Source organism: Gadus chalcogrammus, chromosome 23, assembly GCF_026213295.1.
Source record: "Gadus chalcogrammus isolate NIFS_2021 chromosome 23, NIFS_Gcha_1.0, whole genome shotgun sequence".
NCBI lineage: Eukaryota > Metazoa > Chordata > Actinopteri > Gadiformes > Gadidae > Gadus > Gadus chalcogrammus.
Window position 1 is genome coordinate 12,983,111 of NC_079434.1, and position 18,564 is coordinate 13,001,674.

Consider the following 18,564-nt stretch of genomic DNA (forward strand, 5'->3'; position numbering starts at 1 on the left):
TGTCAACAAGTGGTTAGAATCCTGGTCATTGCTATTATAGATCCCAATAACAAGCGAAACCATGAGACTCAATCAAAACACAATGTAACCAAAAAAAAACTGGGCCTGCAAAAATGGCTAATTTCTGCTTGCAAATTGGGGGGCACATTCGAAGATGGCCAATGCAGCGGTCTGCTAAATAGCACAACCTAAAAATATAGCACAGCCTAAAAATATGCCGGTAATTTAAAGAATGAATTATGGCATTTTATCCACGTAAAGCAAGGAATTTTAGCCGAAGAAGAAATTCTCCTGAAGGTGTCTTTAAATACAAAATCTTTTATTTCCATTAGTCAGAAGAATCAACAGTTTGACTATAGAATCGTCAAATTGTTAATGTAAACAAATAACAAGTGTGCGCACACCTTTTAAACCTACTGACTATAACGAATATACTAGCAACAAGGAGAAACCCAAACGAGAGATCAGAGACCAGATAATGACACAAATAATCAATGAATTGTTTTTAGGATAATTAGGCTGTCATAAAATGTCTTAAAAAATGGCTTCAAGTTACCAGAATCCAAAGCGTTTATTAATTTCATACTCATCAGAATATTTCTATTTCGGATTGCAAGTCTGTAGCTGGATCACTACAATGATTGAAGAAAAGCATAATTAATTACCAATAAATTAAAAAAACATTTATTTCAGCACCAATCAGTGGTAGTGTGGAGTGTTAGTGTAGGATTATATATTAAGGCCTATGTATTACACTTGGAAAGACAATAATTACTCACAATATTTTGAAAAGATACACATTTTTACTTTAATAAGTTGTGACATTTAGTCCAGTGTCAAAAAACTTTTTTGGAGTGAGCTATCGATATTTACCCATCACATATTCTTTTTTATAACCATATACATTCAATTTTAACTTTATTTTAAGAATTTAAACAAATGGAGAAATTAGATGCCATTGAAACAAAGTCCCATAATCTTAGAAAAGGGAACATTTCAAACACAAACCCAAAGCTAAAAGTCAAATAGACAGAAATATGAAATGGAGGTCACAAAGAAAGTCAAGGCACTTCATACACAAAACAAAAACAATCATGAGGAACATACAATGCGCACAAACAAAAAAGGCACTACTTTTAACCAGTGATCAGCAAAACAAAAACCTGTGTTCTTCCCATAGCTCCATAAAGTGCATGACTTGGCGCCTTGCTGACGCCGTTCTGTTTTAAAAGTACTCAAGCTTACCCAGCTCACTGTATAAAGCAACTACACACTCAGTCACCGCGGGTGGTCCCATCACAACTTCATGCTTAAAAAAAAAGAAGGTCAAACTTTGAAGGCCAGGCAGACCTATAATATGGCTTTTGTCTCGGGACTGAGATGGATTAGGATGATCGACAGCCCCTACCTCTGTCACAGCGGTAGCAGAGCACCTGGGAGTTTTTATTGCATTCTGTGAAACAGTATGATAGTTTCTCAAATGTGGACGAAAGTATACAAAGACTGATTGAAGTTTGTAAAAGATAAAATAAAAAATAAAACCATTTAAAAAGCACAGGCATCCATTGGAACTACTTTGGGAAGTCTAGAGAGAGCCTTAGGCCACACCGTCCCCTGCCCGGTTCTTTCTTTAATTATAAGACAAACATCCAGCTGAATCCACAGGGGCTAGGGCCGATTTTATAGAAAGACTGGCCAGCCAAAGAATACATACATTCTGGCACAGACCAAAGGCCTCAATCACAACCACGCTGATGAATGTAAGAACATGTGAAAAAGCCGAACGCTCGACCCATGGGCGGTATTCAGTAGAGACGACCAATAAATAATCATTCGCTCTCACCGAGTTGATGCAATGAATGGAAAAAGAAAAAGGAAAAACAAGAAAAACTGTAGAATGTGCGAGTGTAACATGCAGCCCATTCCATAAGAACCCGTAACATATAGCCCCCTACACCAATGCCCGTTTACCGCAAGAGATAGAAATGGTTGGAAATGCCTCTACAAGTCTGTGTACTCTGATGCATTTATTTTTTCTTTCGTATCCACGACGACATGAGCGTATTCACATGTATAGCGACGGCACAAACATATTCATTGTATCTGCAAATTCCACATTGACTTTGTGGCCTTTGTGGCCCTTCTGGCCAGGACATCACTGGCTCCCCAAGAAAGTTGGTGCATGAACCCTAACTAAAACCATGAGCCCTGAGACGCAACTACTCAAGTAAATACCGTCCATGGCCACAAGGGGGTGGTCTTTCACCAACGAGTCATTACAGGCATATGTTGGTTAGTGGCTGCCATTACCATGGCAATGGCAATTAATTAGTGAAGGGAAACGGGGTCTTATGCAGATTGTCATCATGTCTTATGCAATGTCTCTTGCAAGGAAAATATGATTGAAAAAAAATACATCAACCCACCCACACAGTGTTTTATTCTTTCCAAGGCAGCTCCGTCGGTATCGTGGTATTGTGGTCGGTATTTTTGCACCTCCTGCAAGGTTAAACCAGCCATCCAACGGGTTGTCAGTATGAAGAAATATCTACAATGTCCTCCGTCAAAGATGAAATTATATTCAAACCAGATGCTGCAAAGGCAGAGAAAAGCTAAAAAGCTGGGATGCAGGGACCCTCTTTCCCACCAGAACTCTAGCAGCTCAGGGTCTACCCGATCACAGGGAGTGGGCCCAGCATTCACAAGGGCCAGGGGAGTGGTTGAGGGCTTGGGTAGGGGGGTGATGGGTCCTCACCCTAGCACCCTCCTACTGGCAGAGGGGGGGGGGGGGGGGGGGGGGGGGCAGGGGGGGGGAGCTCATTGCTCCGATGGCTGACGGCCGGGCCAGGGGACCCTCACGGCCGGGGGGGAGTTGCCCAGCGGGGGTCCGCATAAACAGGCGGAGGAGCGCAGAGGAAGGACCCTGCAGAGGCCACTGAAGAGAACGGAGAGAGGCAGAGACAGAGAGAGGGATGGAGGCACATGTTTAATGGCAGTGTTAAAACCAATATTTCCCATCTGGGGTTGATATTTTCTATCTTGTTTCGTATTGTGTTTTTATCTTGTTTCTTGTTTCGTATTCGGGATCAATTAAAGGTGTTGTTGATTCATGTAAAGAAGGAGAATGCAAAACCAGATCCGAGTTAGAGCTCAATCTCTGGTGAAACTTATTATTGCAGCTAGCGCAATTGGGATTTATAGTTATGTGTTTGTGATTTTATTTTAATGCTTGGTTAAAAAAAAATGTTGGTAACACTTTATAATAAGGTGCCATAATAAATAGCAAACTAGTCATTACCTAACCCTTTGTTAATATTTGTTAATTGTTACTAAAATATCTATTTGGCACAAGTTAATCGTTTTTTTTTTTTCACTGACCAGAGTGTCGCTGGTTAGGGTTAGGGTTAGGGCCGTGTGTTAAGGTTAGGGCCGTGTGTTAGGGTTAGGGCCGTGTGTTAGGGTTAGGGCCGTGTGTTAGGGTCGTGTGTTAGGGTTAGGGCCGTGTGTTAAGGTTAGGGCCGTGTGTTAGGGTTAGGGCCGTGTGTTAGGGTTAGGGCCGTGTGTTAGGGTTAGGGCCGTGTGTTAGGGTTAGGGCCGTGTGTTAGGGTTATGCAAACAACTAATATTTAATTAAAGATGAAAAAACGATTAACTTGTGCCAAATAGATATTTTAGTAGTAATTAACAAATATTAACAAAGGGTTAGGTAATGACTAGTTTGCTTTTTATTATGGCACCTTATTATAAAGTGTAACCAAAAATTTCCTTCATGTTGCATGCTGTGAGCAACACAATGAGCATTTGTTCCCCTTTATATCTTGTGTAGCAATTGCCAAAAAACCATAGCAATATTAGAATATGGTTGAATTCTGAATTTAGTAGCAAATCCGAGACCAAGCAATCAAATTGTCAAGTCAGACTAAGCAGTAAACATGGATGACCGAACGCCCCAGAAGGTGAAGAAACCCTGAGGAGAGACACAAACCGGGAGAGGCCAAAGAGACAGGCCGAAACGAAGAGAAAGTCTGTGGAAACAACGACAGATGAAGCGCGTGTTAAGGCACAACAAGAGCATGTAAGGAGTAAAACAGCCATGCTCCCGTCCATTAGACCGACTCCTCAACCTCTCCGCCCGGCGTACGGCGAGCGCTGTGATGCACCGGGCACGGCAAAAGGCAATTATCCTCCTATAACAATGTCGTTACGTTTGATGATTGCCAAACTGTGGGCCAGAGAGATGCGATTGGAGCGAGAATACGGGGCACAGAGAGAGATGGGATTGGAGGGAACTAACGGACGCGGTGAGAGGGGATTAGAGGGAGACCAAAACAAACATGCTGTGAACAAACCGCTTTGTCCACACCAGGTGTCATTGGGATCCACTCTTGGTCCGATCAGACCCGTCACGTAGTACGAACCACAGCACGTGCCAGAAGATTTGATTCTAGCTCTTGTTGCCTATTGCATGGAATGGTATTGCTTGGACAGGTGGATGGAAACTGTAAAAACAAAGACATGCAGACGCGGCATCGGAAAGGTCCACATATCGGTGGCGAACACACCTTGGAAAGAGAGGGAGGCGGACAGGTAGAGAAAGACGGACGGACTGACGGTTCTGTAAGGAGTTGTGTTGAAAGGCAGACCACACACACACAAACAGACCCGCTTACATGACCGCACACAGGAACCAACACACATATGTACAGGAGAACACACCTTGGGCTCAACTGAAGGCCTGCTTAAGTCCTGTGTGTCAATGTCTATATTCCTATAGACATATCACGTGTGTATATAATTACATGGGTCTCACTCCATCTATCCATCTTTATGTATACAATCACTTTTCGATACATAATAAAAGGTAAGCTTTCCTGCTGCAGCTGAGCCCATAGTGAGAGTTCTCCGAACCCTTGGAGCACACAGTAGCTGTCCATCACCCCTGATGGACGTGCTGTGGCCACACACACCGCGGCATGACGCAGCATACACCAGAGGGGGCCAAACGGTGTGTGTGTTTGTATGGGGGTCAGAAGGAAGCAAGAGAGCGAGAGAGAGAGCGAGAGCGACGAGAGAGAGAGAGAGAGAGAGCGCGGCTCGGTACCGTGTACCTCGCGTCGCTGGTCTGTGTGCTCAGACTGGGGCGGCGCTGCTGTGAGGGGAGGAGAACAGGCATCAGAAAGAGGACCTGGGAGAGACACTGCGGAGGTGACGGTGACGACTGGCCGGCGCTCTGAGCTGCAGACTGAGTCATCCTTACAGTTCCCGATCAAATTCGGACTAGTAATGTTCTATTGACATTGAGAACTGCGTCATCGTCTCCAGGATTGAGGACGCTAAAAGAAAAACGTGTGTTTGGGAAGGCACATATTAGGTAGGGGTCAGGAAAAGGCTCTTTAATCTACAAAGGGCAGGGTTTATAGTCTAGACTTGGTTTTAGGTCTAGTTTAAACTGCCGTGATAGGAAGAACACTGCTTTATCGTCTGGTTGAGGTGAATGAGGACGCCAATGAATCAAGCTCATGCCTTAGTCACGTAGAACTGCAGAGAGAGGAAGCTGTTCAGTCACTGCACTTTGAAAAACTCGGGAAGGGGGGGGTCAATATGTGTGTGTGTGTGTGTGTGTGTGTGTGTGTGTGTGTGTGTGTGTGTGTGTGTGTGTGTGTGTGTGTGTGTGTGTGTGTGTGTGTGTGTGTGTGTGTGTGTGTGTGTGTGTGTGTGTGTGTGTGTGTGTGTAAAAAGTATAGCAAAGAGTCAAATTCCTACACAGACAGAATCAAGGGAAGCCCAACAGTCCTTGTAATTTAAAAGGATGACTTGTGGTTACTGGAAACTGAAGGCTTTTAACTTGATTAGATAGGCTGGCGGCTGTACATCTGGGGCGTTTCAGACCTGAATGATTCAATGTCACGTCTTTGTGGGAGTGGGAGGATTACGCTCGTGTGTGTGGATCGCTTGTCAGGGATTTGTGTGAGGATTGCTTGTGTGGATTGTGTGTGTGCTTATTTTGTGTGTGCGTGCAAGCGAGCGTCTGCGCACGTGTGATTGCGTGCGTGTGTGGATTGCGTGTGTGTGTGGATTGCGTGCGTGTGTGGATTGCGCGTGTGTGTACGGAGTGTGTGTGTATGGACGGTGTGTGTTTGTGTGAGCGCGTGTGTGGATTGCTTGCGTGTGTGTGAATTGCTTGTTTGTGGATTGCGTCTGTGCAGAGTGTTCAGAGTGTGCGTGTGTGTGCTCTGTTACCCTCTCTCCTGGGTGAGGCCCTGGTCAGCCTCGGTGGAGGAGGACTCCATGTGGGACTCTGGGCTCGCCCCGACGCTGCAGGAGAGAGAGAGAGGAGCCGTAAGAGGTGATCCTTGGGCGAATTGATAGAGGGAATTATAAAATGTATTAAACTAAGGTTTTAAAAGTTTAGCATCAACGCATTTTATTGTGCATGTGTGCACGTGTGTTTCCTACATAAGCCTGGGAATTGGATCAAGGGTCCACACCTAAAGCACCACACCTGCTGGCATGTCATGGGACCTTAAATATAAAAAGTTGGAGGGCAGGCTAGATCACGTCAGGGCATGGAACCTTCTTTCGCTAATTCGCTATCTGTTTTGACCAATCAGGTGACAGAAGGTGGGAATCAGTATAATCAGCGTAAATGGCAAATACGAACTCGGAAAACAGTGTAGACCGGCTGCTGTAGAAATACATATGTGAAAAAAAAAAAAAAAGCTTCATCCACCTTCACATACAAGCTTTCTTCTGTAAAATATCTTTATAAACGTAACAATCAAGTCGCAACTCAAGTCGAAACTCCGCCCCTTGCGGTTCCTGGCCCGGGCTCCGTGCCGTCTGCCCACAGACGTTCTGCGTGAACACAGTAGGACCCCCCCCGGTCCCAGATACACGCCCGTCACTGCTCTGACGACCCATTACAGCGTCACAACACCCCAGGGCGTCCCGGCCGTGTACCTGTGTATCTGCACTGCCCGGACGCCTCTCTCCAGCAGCAGCGCCTCCTGCTCCCGCAACCTCCTCCTCAGAGCCTCGATCTCCTTCTGCTTCTCCTGCACCTCCTTCTGCAGACGGTAGTTGCTCTCCTCCAGGGTCTCGCAGAATGCCTGCGAGAGGGAGCGATTCAGAGAGACGTACGGAGGGAAAGACACAGACAGAGAGAGCGAGAGACAGACAGTCATGGACTTTAGACACTAGCATACCTTTGTTAATATGACACTTCACTCCCTGTCTGTTTCTGTCTGTTCCCAATGAGTGCACTATTGCACATTTACTCCACATTGTAAATATGGACTTATTAAACATTGTGTGCAATGTTAACGTTTGCCATGATGCCAATAAATCTTTTTCGAATTACATTGAGAGAGAGAGAGAGCGAGAGAGAGCGAGAGAGAGAAGTCAGAGCTGAAGCTGATTGCGCAAAACGCCTGGCCCTTTCACGCGGAACCTTTCGGAAGCGAGGCGGTTATCGGGACGGTTGCCGCGCGGCGGTGTGGAAGCAGCTCGAGAGTGAAACAGGAGAGGTGGGAGAGAAGAAAAATCAAGAGGGCCGAGGGTGGGAGAGAATTTGAGACACAAAGGATTTTTGTTGCTAATGAAAAACAAGTTCAGCTCTATTGTGCCATGGACTTTTGCTGTGTGGGAAGTTATTTGATGATGCACAAATACCTCAAATGAAGCCTGCTATCTGGTTTCAAAATCTGGGTCAGCTGTAAGCTCACAGCCAGGACTGATTAAGATCTAACCAATCACCTTCAAACCTACCTACATGCACAAACAAACACATCTCAACCAGTGGCTTCTTCATATTAAGTAAGGAAGGGTTGTAGCTTGTTTAATGAGCGGTGTAAAATCCACCCAGGAACATATTCCAAGAATAGCTAATTAATAATAATTAATAATAATTAATTAATTTAGTCAAAAACTGATCCATCAACAGTGTGTCTATAGTATTATAGCCTAAAACCCTGGGACAGAAGTCTAAACTTTATAGAAGTAACTAAATGTGTGAAACTAAAGTGGTCTTAAATAGGCTGCATCAGAGGAATCAGAGGAATCAGAATGATCTGGATTAAAAGTATCATGAACATCAGATTTACAGAACCTTAATTCTGGACTACTTAAGTACTGTGTACTGATGCAGCAGAAGGCATGCATGCTTGCGTTTGATAAGGCAGACGAGAATGCATCGCCAAGTATGATCCTTTGCTGCGTTTTAAATGGAATGCCGCCCGGCTGGCTGGAGAGTGGCGGTGGGCGTGGCCTGAGCTGGGTATCTGTGCGTGGAGCAGTGTACGCTGGTTCCTAGGAAAGAGCTCTGGGACTGTTGTCATTGGTTTCACGAAGCCCTCCAATAAAACGTATTGTGTTAAAAAAGGGAACCCGATCGTGAAACCAGATTCACTTTGCTAAAAGCGGATCCGACAATGTGTCGGTGGGCGGGACGGACACACACACACACACACAGACACACGCACACACACACACACTGACCCGGCTCTCCTCCAGGCTGTCAAAAGGACCGGGCGGGTCATCGAAACACAGGAACTCTCTCACAGGGAAGCTAATGGAGGGAAAGAGAGACCTATGAATGTGTGTTTGGTCACAGGGCTGCATGCCTGTTTCTTTTGGCAGACAGCATACCAGCAATCCAGAACATCAAATGAGATATGTAACGTAATAAAACCTACGAAAAGGATGCTCTGTGCGGGGAGAGGGGTCTATATAGCTTCTGTGAGCATGCATGGCTGTTTCCGCAGGGTTTGGGGATTACAATAAAGTCAAGACAAACTAAATTAGTTAAAAAGTAAAAACATGCCCATCTGTATACAACATGTGTAAAAAAACACAATAGCTCTCATAAGAGCACTCCTGACTCCATGACCGGCTTGTCGATTTCTGCCAACAACAACACCAAACACACACACATGCACAAACGCACCAGTTGGCAATGTCCTTGTGTGCGACCAGGTTCTCCAGGAAGACCTGGAGGCCCCTCTGCCGCGCCTCCAGGAAGTCTGCCTCGTAGTTGTCCTTGAACCAGCGCTTGGGAGGCAGACAGAGGCGGAAGCCTGGAAACATCTCCTTCAACTACGGCCCAAAAACAGGAAATACACAGTGAGTGGCTACTCTACACACTGTGGTACAAGATGTGTAGGAGAACTGTTCCACACACTGTGGTACAAGATGTGTAGAAGACCTATTCTACACATTGTGATACAAAAATGCAAATTATTTTATGATATAGGTTTTCAACGACAGTCGCTCACACGCTGAGTGAGACGCGGGTGCGGGACGAGATACTTTATAGGGGACATATTATACCACCAGGTGTGAATGGGATTAGCCACTACAAGCCGTTTTGAAAATCAGCCTTTTCTGCCATCACATGTGCACACGTCCACCTGGATTTGTGCTGCATAGATCAGCCTACCCAGTGGACCGTAGCAAACGTTGCTCATCTATCCGTCATATGTCTAGGCGGACACGCCCACTTGTGATGTCAGAAGAGGCCTATTTTCCAAACAGCTTTCACGCGAGTGCTAATCTCACTCGCACCTGGTGCTATAATATGTCACCTTTAACATTCAGCCACGCAGACAGAACAGCTGTGCCAATAAGCAGGTTTGGGCCCCATCCTGCGAACTCACACATGGCCGTCCTCGGGGGAGGACGACCACAAGACCGGTTTAGTTGCGGTCATAAGCCACGCCAGCGGGAGCACCTGAGGGACAGTTTGTTTGAACTGTTTTCGAAAGGCATAACCGATAACAACATTCAAATAGTCAAGTGGATTAGGCCCCGTCCACATGGGCTAAAAACTATCTTTTCCCCTCCGCTTTCCTTGGCAGCGTTGTTACTTGTTGCGAAAATTCATCAAGAAACACTGTATTACATATTCAAGGCCACTGTGTGGCGCTGGTTCTCCCAACAAAAAGGAAAAAGACGAGGGTGAGCGTATCAAGCCTGCACGCTGGCTGTATACAAACAAACAGTCGAGAAGGAGAGACAGTTGTTAAACCTTGTAGATTGAGCAGAAAATACTTTTCAATGTACAGTTAGTAATTACATTTACCAAGGGGCTGTATTTAAAGCTACACAAATAAAAGAAATCTAATAAAAAAATAAAAATACGGAACTCAAACATTGCCCAGCTGGTGGGGGGGGCGAATGATAAAAAAAAACACCTGTCTTCTCTGACAGTTGCTAAGATGATGAGGATATTCTTCCTATGAATAACCTCTAGAGACCACGCATGTTAAGATCAATTGAGACATTGACATTGAGACCGTCATAAAATGGAGGGTGTCAAACCAAAGTGGAAACTGTATAGCTCTGAGTTTTACTGTGTGCATTTTACAGCGAGTCTGCTTTCTAATGAGAGTGTGTGTGTGCGTGTGTCCATCTAGCATCACATACATACAAACACGTCACTAGGGAAAGGGACCGTTACGTTTTACTGACATCAGTCTCGTATTCGAGGAACTGCTCATAGATCTGAGCGAGACGACAACAAATTCTTAATAGAAATGGTATTTATTTTAGTGTTTAACTGACTCTGTGACTGAGTCGTCACTCAGTATTTTGTTTTGACCACATCTCACAAGCCGGCTGTTTAGCAAACACTGATTTATTTAGGGTTTATGGAGAACACTGATATAGCACATTTAAGAGATTGGATATTTTATAATTATTAACAATAATATTATTATTATTATAATTATTATTATTATTATAACGAACAGGACTTGCTACAAAGTTTGGGCTGCTTGCACCATGAGAGGAGAAGGATGACTGGACCACAACCGCAGCCGGAGATGGAGATCAATATCCAACTCTCAAAGACAGTCTAAGTTACCCTGTTTTGGTGGCCTGGGAACCACAACTGTTTATTTAACATGAGGCGGGATACATGTGATGACGGTGCAGAGGAGCCCCGCGGAGGCACTTTTGAACGACAAAGATGGCTCGATATAGGGTTGGGCGAATAATACATTTCGATGATTTATTTGAGAGAAATACGGAAAATGCATCATGTTTTTAAACTCAAAAATAATTGTGATTTCAATATTGACCAAAATAATCGTGATTCTGATTTTATCCATAATCGAACAGCCCTAACGCGATGTAGGACGTTCTGTTGATTACGCTATCGTGATTCGTGACGGTACCAGACGGTATAATTTCACTAAAATAAAAACAAACGACTTCACTCAAAGCTTTTGTTGTGAAGAAAGATGTTTTCTTGTTGCTCAGGGCTGCGCAATCCCCTTTCATTGCCATTATTGGTTATAGACCGATCAAAGTGCGTCCAGAGGCTTTTTTGAACCATGCCCTTTGGTGACACCCTTTGGAAATTGCAAATGACCGTAGGGGTTCCCCGACTAATTGCAATTGGATCCTCATCCGTACATGTTACAGACACGCAGAAACTTTTCTTCAACATACTGAGGTTTCGGCTGCGGATAGAAACACGGTGCCTTGGGAAGGCAGCCTTGGCCGATGGCCCAAGCGAGTACATATCTAATCCGGCACCATTTCGCTTTTGGCAGCCACGTCGCTGGGATCTGGTCCCTAACCATGCGAGAGCTTGATGGAGTGCTGAGTGAGGCTGATATTTATGCTGTCGTAAATATTATACAGATGTTTGGACTTCATCACGTGCCTGGGAAGCTTAGAATTATGGGAGCTGAATTCTACTCGACAAACACTGAGAGTGAGGGAGGGAAAATAATAAGCTAAAGTGGGACTACGACAAAGCTCCCCAGAGCGAGTTTGTACATTGTGAGCGAGGTGTTTTTTCTTAGACATTAGGACCATCCAAAACACAATGCGTGTGGGAACAATTGATTTTGAGTGTACAGGGAAGACGCAGACCCAACAGGCTGGGTTATTCTAACCCTAGCTTGTTCTCCTTCGCCAAGTGACCATGTGATTTAGAAATACAACAAAAGACACATATTATTGCTGTTTCGAGAGTGAGCGTCCACATCTTTACGACTTCACTGTAGTGAGTGTCGTTGTAGTGGGGGTGGGTTGACCTGCACGGCCTCCTTTCCCTTGAGCCTTTGTGATCTCCAATTCAATACTGGAGGAGTTCCAACCTGCTCAGAATACGATTTCCATTTCCAAAGCAATGAAGGTCTGCTGATTAGCTTTGCACAAAAGGTCACGGCAACTCTGAAGGACAAGCTCCAAGAGATTGTACTGAACATGAATGTTATAATAATATGTTATAATAACAACTGGCCTTTTTGTATAGTGTATATCACTCATCATTATCCTAATCAAAATGTTGTTGTCTGCAATCCTCAATACTATTCATGGTTAAAGGAAGCCTGTCCCTCGTGGATTGGCACCGATCCATCAGTTCAAACAGTAGGTCTTTGTGCAGCAACAACAACGAAAGCAAACCAAGGAGGGTCTTAGTCACAGTGCCCTTGGCATTTTTACGTGCACGTAATCAAGGTAGAATTCATTAATATCTATGGCGTCTAGCACAATAAACACAATACTGTCTACCAATTTTCCCTAATTTAGTTTATTAATGAATTATAATCAGTCTTTTTGTTTTAACGTCCATTTGAGGTTTTGAATTCAGCTTTCGTCTGCTGTTTTCAACAACACAGAGAGCTCCGACATTTTGGTTCACTTTACATTTGTATTCAAGATCAAATACCCTTGCTGGACACAATATCTTGAACAAGCCGAAATATTCGGAAGGAACACCAGAAGTTGAATCTTTGCCTAAATAAATAACGATATCTAGAGATTTTAGAGCAATAGGTGGAGAGATTGAGCGACTTTCAGATATAATTTTATACTATCAGATGCGAGCCAGTGGGACAAAGGGTAGTTTAATAAGTAGCCGTAAATGATTGGCTATTAAGAAAATAATAAGTAATCCTGTAGTAATGACTGTGGAGAGAGAAACAGGATATGCCCCTATGTCTATATGATCTGTATGAATTCAGTTGTATTTTCCCCCTTATGAATCTTTGTGTGAAGATAATAACTTCAATCCGACTTGGTGTGAAAGGTACCGACCCTTCAAAGTCTCCTCTGCTTTAACAGTGCCGAATAATCGAACTTGGCGTGCAAAGGCCTTTAGCCATCATAGTAATTGTCAGGCCAATTCATATTTATACATTCCATTGTAGGAAGATAAAGATCCATTGTAGGTAAATCACAGCTACTATCACCATGTGTAACAGATTTGCACCGTACTGGTTGGAAGTATAAGTCATTAATATTTCAGATAATAGACCTTTATCACAGAGGCGTAACAGCAGGAGTGAACACAGGTGCCTCTAATGAGATGAATGATGGGCACTGGCTTGCCTACAGATCGTTCATTTACTTAAGGATCTACACCGGTTTTTTCAACTATGTTAAAACCTCTCTGCTAAAGGTCGATATGGCATTTGACTTGAGACTGACATTGCAAACCCAAACATGATGTACACACCTTGTCGTTGAGCCGTGAGAAGTCTGTGTATCTTCTGAAGACAACCCAGCTCTCCTCATGGGACTTCTTGACTAGGACCTTATACACCTTTAACAAAGACACACACACACACGCGTTTAGCCTGGAAAACAACAGTCATTTGACAGAAACTCAACTACTCAACTTCCTTCGTCCTAGCATCAGTAAGCAGTGGTAAATGCAGCCTACGATGACTACTAACAAACACAAGACAGTACAGTCATATGGTTGGTGTAGAATTGTTCTGACCGAGTTCAAACTTCAATGTCTGCTTTCTATCTGTAGGCATCAGGCCCTTCCAGCTCCTAAAATGACATGCATCTGAATTCACCGCAAGTCATTTTGGATAAAAGAGTCTCCTCAATGGCAACAACAAAACAATACAATACAATGCTTGAAAGGTTCAGAGAGAATAGAGGGATGAACATTGAGGGTCAAAGGCAGGGAAGGAACACTCTGAGTAAAAACAATTAGGCGCCCAGAACAAAGGCCCAATCCCATTTCTTCCCCTTACCCCTTGGCCCATGGGATTGGGCCAAAGTATCATAGGAGTCAGTGGACAGGATCTAATCGCGTCACAGTTCCTGGATGCCATGATGGAGCTTTACGTTAGGCATTACATTAGATGATCCATTAATGGGAATCAATGATGAGCAAACAATATACCCCTCTTAAAAAAGTCCATATTAAGGCTCTGTCGACATTAATGCTATTCTCAAACGCATTGCAATTTCCCAGGCCGTAGACAAAGTGAGGGTCTGTGTCCTGGAAAAAAAATCAATTTTCTCCCCTCGGCTGAATTCTCCCAACGCCTCAGCTTTCTACGCTCGGTAGTAAAAACATTCTGCTCCTCCGTCGCATCCTGTTACACGAGGATGCTCTCCACTGCCAAGGCCTGAGTCATTGTGTGGATTGGTACGAGGGAACCTCCTGGGGCAGCACAAGTCTATTCTGGATGGACTCCAAATACATTTGTGTATCTAGGAAGATATTTGCCTTCATGTGTCAAAACTGAACGTCAAGTACCTTTAAAGTAGCATTCATGTATGACACGGCACGTATGTCCACCATAGTCATACATCTGAAAATGTGTGTCATCTAAAATTATCAAATCGTTAAAAACGTATCAAATGAATCAAGTCAATGTATCAAAATGTATCTCTAACCCAAAAGATTTTAACGTGATTGTCATGTAATAGTAACATGCTCACTAGCCAGACAGACACCCTACTAGATTGAATGGGTGAAAGGACGCGTGAATGGGTGAAAGGTCGGTCAGCAAAGTCACAACTTTTCTCTGTTTTGGGACCTCATTGGTGGAACGAGCTCCCTGCCGATGTCAGGATCGCAGAGTCGCTCACCAGCTTCCGCAAAAGACTCAAAACTCACCTGTTCAGAGTTCACCTCGACTCTGCATAGCTACCCAGCCCCTTCCGGCCACCATTGTATGTTGTACATCCTGGCATTTAATGTACGCACTTATTTATAGTACTTAATTGTGTAGCATCTACAGTAGCTGCCATCACTGCTGTACACAGGGAATGGGTTAGCCTAGCGATTGTTAGTACTTGCATTTGGTTCAATGAACATCTTTAATGTACTGACAGCGATATATTGTTTCACTTCTTATGACAAATGTACATATTGTAAGTCGCTTTGGATAAAAGCGTCTGCTAAATGCCCTAAATGTAAATGTAAATGTGACCAGGGCAATGTACCGTGAACTTGGCCCGTTCCTCCATGACCTCGTAGCCCAACAGCGTGGGTGCGACGGGCCGAGCGCCCTCGGGGTCTGACGCAGAGCGCGGGCAGGTGGAGTACTCCACCGACGCCTCCAGACAACCACCGTTCACCCGGGCCTGCGGCGCAGGGCTATGGGTGGCCGGAGGCGTCCGGCTCCTGCTGCCCCTGCCTTCCGGCTCGGTCCTGCCCCGGTCCTGTCGGCTCCCCCTGGGGACGCCTGACACGGATGACGTGGACGACGACATGGACGACTCGGTCGCACTGCCGGAGACGCACCCCAGCGACGAGGCCCGCTGGGCCCGCCGCGGCTTGCTGGCGCCACCCCCCCGTAGGCCCCTTTCCTTGGGCATGGGCATGGGGACCGGCACGAAGGGAGATGCCATCGTCCCCGAAGCCCCCCACTCTCTGTACGACCGTCTCCCACTCCCACTAGGGAAGTGCTGCTGTACGATGAGCTGGCTAGCAAGGACCAAGTGGACCCCCGCAAGGAAACACAACTCTGTATGTTCAGCACACGGGACCCATTAATCTGGAAGACACAAACCAAAAGCAAAAAGGACATCAACTTAATATTGCTAGTTTGTATGTGCAGCAAAACATGATTGCCATTTCATTATTCACCACATGCTCACATCCATGGAGTATGTTGTCAATGAGTAAGTGTGGTGAAATGAGGGCAACAGACTTCCAGGGATTATCAATTATTGAAACTATGAAGCGAATGCCATTTATAATTCATTCAATATGTGGGCTACAGAGTCTGGTAGAAGGAATGTGCCGACCCGGTTGCTTCGTTCCTCCTGTCCTTTGAATCAGGGCAGGAACGTTTTGCATATGGGCCCTTGTCGCAAGGCCCTCAGCAGGATAAGTCAAATGGTCCACTTGTGTATTTGTCCTACACTTTCACTTCGGCATGCAGCCTAATATTTACCTGTCAACTCACTGGGAAATGTCTCGACAGCGCCATAAGAATAAAAGTGGGACAGAGCTGGAGGCTACTCCACCACGTACAACAATTGAATGGAAGTGTTCATACAGATATGATGCGGATGAATGTAAAAGGAGCAAACAAATCACAGAGCAACACAACACGCAACTTAATAAAAGTTCGGGAACTAGGTTAGGTTGTAGTCATGTTTCTTGAACATAAAGCTAGCCAGTTAAAGCCGGGTAGGGAGACGGCTTGCCGTTGTGCTTATCAGATAAGCAGTTTAATGATGAAACTATTCAATAAAGATTATTCTAGCCTTTTTTCTCCAAAGACATGACATGTTTAAGCGTGGGTCAGAGTCAGAGGCGTCCGGCTAATCAGCTAGCCTTTCCCTCCAACAAGTACGCCGACTAGCAAACACAGCAGCGCATATGTGCAATGCTCAAGTTACCGCATGATCACTCGGGACTAAACCATATAAACATAAAATACTCTTATTCAAGTACTACTTACCGCTGAGCCTCTCCTCGCGTGAACCCGCGATCAACAAACCAACGTAAAGCGGATCATGACACGTTCAAAAACGTAACCTTTCCTTCCCACATCCTTGTTAGCCCGCCCGCGTTACACAGCACGATGGGAATAACAGAGCCAGGAGCCCTGTCAGAGCGCTGCTACGACCAGCGGCCCCGGACGAGGGCGCCATGGCGGTACATCCACAGGTCGGGGCTAGTCCTGCAGAATCTGATAGTCAGATGCGCCCGAATGTATTCACTTGAACACCTGTATATTTAGTGAGCATTTTGCAGTATTAAACGACATTGCATCACATTGTATTGAAATGTTCAGATACATCTCGATAAGACTACTAAAAAAATGTATTTTACTGTTTAAGTGGATGTCGTTTTCATGTTTTGCCATTCAATGTTGTAGGTCACACACTTTTAACGACAGAACTATCTGTTGTAGTGCGTGCGCGTGTGTGTGATATTTTTGATTTGTTGGAAAAGTCCACATAAACGACAGTAGATGGCAGCAAGACACCTCTAAATAATTTTCCAATTGCAAAACGCATGCCGTAAGCAATGTTCTCTGCGATATATTCTTTCGATTGTTCTATAGTTTCATAAAGTATATATGAGGCTATTCTATTCACATACAAATCTCACAACCTGTGTGGTAGTGTGAGTAGTTTTTAAATATCCTGCCATAAATTGAAGGCCTACATTTGGAGGATTAAACATTCATATTTTTTATTATATCGCAAAGTCAACATTTAAAAGTATTCAGCTGCAGACATAGCCAATGTTTCACTGTCAGCTAACAGGGATTCTAATAAAATCCTAAATCGTAGCTAAAGTAAGATTATTTTGTTCATGTCTGCCTTCAGGTAGCTGTGTGTGTGTGTGTGTGTGTGTGTGTGTGTGTGTGTGTGTGTGTGTGTGTGTGTGTGTGTGTGTGTGTGTGTGTGTGTGTGTGTGTGTGTGTGTGTGTGTGTGTGTGTGTGTGTGCAGGGCCGGCGATCGGCATAGGCGAGCTAGGCGACCGCCTAGGGCGACAAATGCGTTGGGGGCGCCCTCTGGTGGCGCCCTTAATTAAAAAATATATCAATTAAAATATACGACGCGAACGGAGAAGCGAGGGGGCGCGTGAGCAATTGTCAGGGCGGCCCGAAACCGTCAGCGTAGCACCCCCCCCCCCCCCCCCCCCCCCCCCCGCTCGCAAGACCTGTCCAGGGCGCAAGTTGATTTCGAGTCGCCTAGGGCTCCGAAACGTCCAGCGCCGGCCCTGTGTGTGTGTGTGTGTCTGCGTGTGCCTCTGCGTCTGCGTGTGCGTCTGCGTGTGCGTGTGCGTGTGTCACCCGTGTGTGTCTTCCAACAGGTGGCGATATTGTATTATATGTGAAGGCTTTATGTCACTCAACAGAATGAGCTCGGCTGATGTTTTTGTGTCTTACTCAAAATACACTACACACATTATAGCTGAAGAAAATCATCAGCTAGGCTCAATGCCCTATAATAGAATAATGCATTTGTCACCCCGGCCTGTGTCTGGCATTTCAACCAAGCGACTTTTTCTTACTTTTACATTTTTACTTTGGAAAGGCGGAAAAGGGGAGGCCTCCCAATGTTTCCATGCTCTAATCGCTGAGCCCTCCCCCTCCCTGGGCCAGCCATCGATAGGATAACTAGTTGGTGTCTGACTCTCCCAGCCATCTTCTCAAGATACACTTGGAGGTCTAGGGTCTGTAGCTGCCTGTCTGTACGGCGATGCTTTATGCCTCACTCCCTCTATTCGATTAGGCCTATGTGTGGAATGCTGCCATGTCACCCCATCACTGTTACTGCCTTTTAGGTTTTTTTTTACCAAACAGTACGCCACTGTGTGCTCTCTTTGACAC

General features: G+C 45.1%; 1 protein-coding gene across 4 annotated transcripts; it reads right to left on the reverse strand.

The window, feature by feature from the left end:
* Positions 1 to 232: 232 nt before the first annotated feature.
* Positions 233 to 16,927, reverse strand: snx16 (sorting nexin 16). 4 transcript variants are annotated; one of them, XM_056584349.1, is made up of 9 exons: positions 16,677 to 16,925; positions 15,208 to 15,761; positions 13,472 to 13,558; positions 8,945 to 9,093; positions 8,497 to 8,566; positions 6,961 to 7,109; positions 6,241 to 6,315; positions 5,109 to 5,146; positions 2,851 to 2,935 (listed from the first exon to the last, which is right to left on the reverse strand). In XM_056584349.1, the coding sequence occupies exons 2-8, from the start codon at positions 15,613 to 15,615 to the stop codon at positions 5,131 to 5,133; spliced, it is 954 nt and encodes a 317-aa protein (XP_056440324.1). In that variant the 5' UTR covers positions 15,616 to 15,761; positions 16,677 to 16,925; the 3' UTR covers positions 2,851 to 2,935; positions 5,109 to 5,130. The 4 variants fall into 4 exon arrangements, with proteins under 4 accessions (XP_056440321.1, XP_056440324.1, XP_056440323.1 ...); XM_056584348.1 differs by having other exon boundaries at positions 5,109 to 5,149; positions 16,677 to 16,924; XM_056584346.1 differs by lacking the exon at positions 5,109 to 5,146 and having other exon boundaries at positions 233 to 2,935; positions 16,677 to 16,927.
* Positions 16,928 to 18,564: the final 1,637 nt, after the last annotated feature.